General features: G+C 51.5%; 1 protein-coding gene across 1 annotated transcript; it reads left to right on the top strand.

The window, feature by feature from the left end:
- Window positions 1-11: 11 nt before the first annotated feature.
- Window positions 12-959, top strand: LOC109509348 (complement C1q and tumor necrosis factor-related protein 9A-like; the record flags this gene model as incomplete). Its single annotated transcript, XM_019859210.1, has 1 exon — window positions 12-959. A coding segment is annotated over one exon (783 nt), but the record flags the coding sequence as incomplete, so codon positions are not given.
- Window positions 960-1,034: the final 75 nt, after the last annotated feature.

Raw genomic sequence — 1,034 nt, forward strand, 5'->3', positions numbered from 1 at the left:
TTTTTTTTTTTTTTTTATGTCTAGGTGCACCTGGTCCAGCGGGGCTCAAGGGAAAAAGGGGGGACAATGGAGACCACGGACCACCTGGTAAAATGGGCCCACATGGAATCGAAGGCCCCATTGGTCCGAAAGGAAATAAAGGCGAGCTTGGGGTACCCGGACCCCAGGGACCCAAAGGTGAAGAGGGATTTTCTGGACCACAAGGTCAGAAGGGGGAAACGGGTCTTCGTGGAGATCGAGGAATTCAGGGGCCAATGGGTCCTCCGGGTAGGTTGGGGTCTAAAGGGGAAGTGGGCGCTCCAGGCACAAAAGGCGGAGTGGGTCACAGGGGGGAACGGGGGTCTCGAGGAGACAAGGGTGACAAAGGCGAGCAGGGAGATGCTTGGGTCATCTCCAAAAGCGCTTTCTCCGTGGGACTCACCACACAGAGCAAACTCCCGACGGCTCATACGCCCATCCGGTTTGACAAGATTATTTACAACCAACAAAACCATTATGATCCCCAAACCGGAAGGTTCACATGCTCGGCAGCCGGCGCATACTTTTTCACCTATCACATCACCGTCTTCTCCAGGAATGTGAAAGTGGCTTTGGTGAAGAACGGTGCCAAGGTGCTTCACACGACAGACAGCTACCAAAGCGGCGAGGACCAGGCGGCCGGGGCCACCGTGCTGCAGCTGGAGCCCGGAGACAAAGTGTGGCTGCAAGTCGTCGGGGGAGAACTTTTTAACGGGCTCTTTGCTGATGAAGATGACGACACAACCTTCTCCGGGTTCCTCATTTTCGGGGCCTAGTTTTGAGTGGAGGAGTTTGTCCTGAATAATGTAAGTAAGCATCGTGGTTTGCATCAAGGTTCACCTTCACCCCTGCAAATTTTGATGCTCATTCCCTGCAATTTTCTCACAATGCTGCGTTAAGGTTTACGCGGGTGACACGGTTGCTGATGTACATTTTGATTTGGATAAGTTACGTTTGTCCTACAATACCAAAGCAATATAAAACTTGTATCTTTTAAACCCCATAAAATGTTTTTA

Source organism: Hippocampus comes, unplaced genomic scaffold (assembly GCF_001891065.2).
Source record: "Hippocampus comes isolate QL1 unplaced genomic scaffold, H_comes_QL1_v1.1 C16862576, whole genome shotgun sequence".
In the NCBI taxonomy this organism is placed as follows: domain Eukaryota; kingdom Metazoa; phylum Chordata; class Actinopteri; order Syngnathiformes; family Syngnathidae; genus Hippocampus; species Hippocampus comes.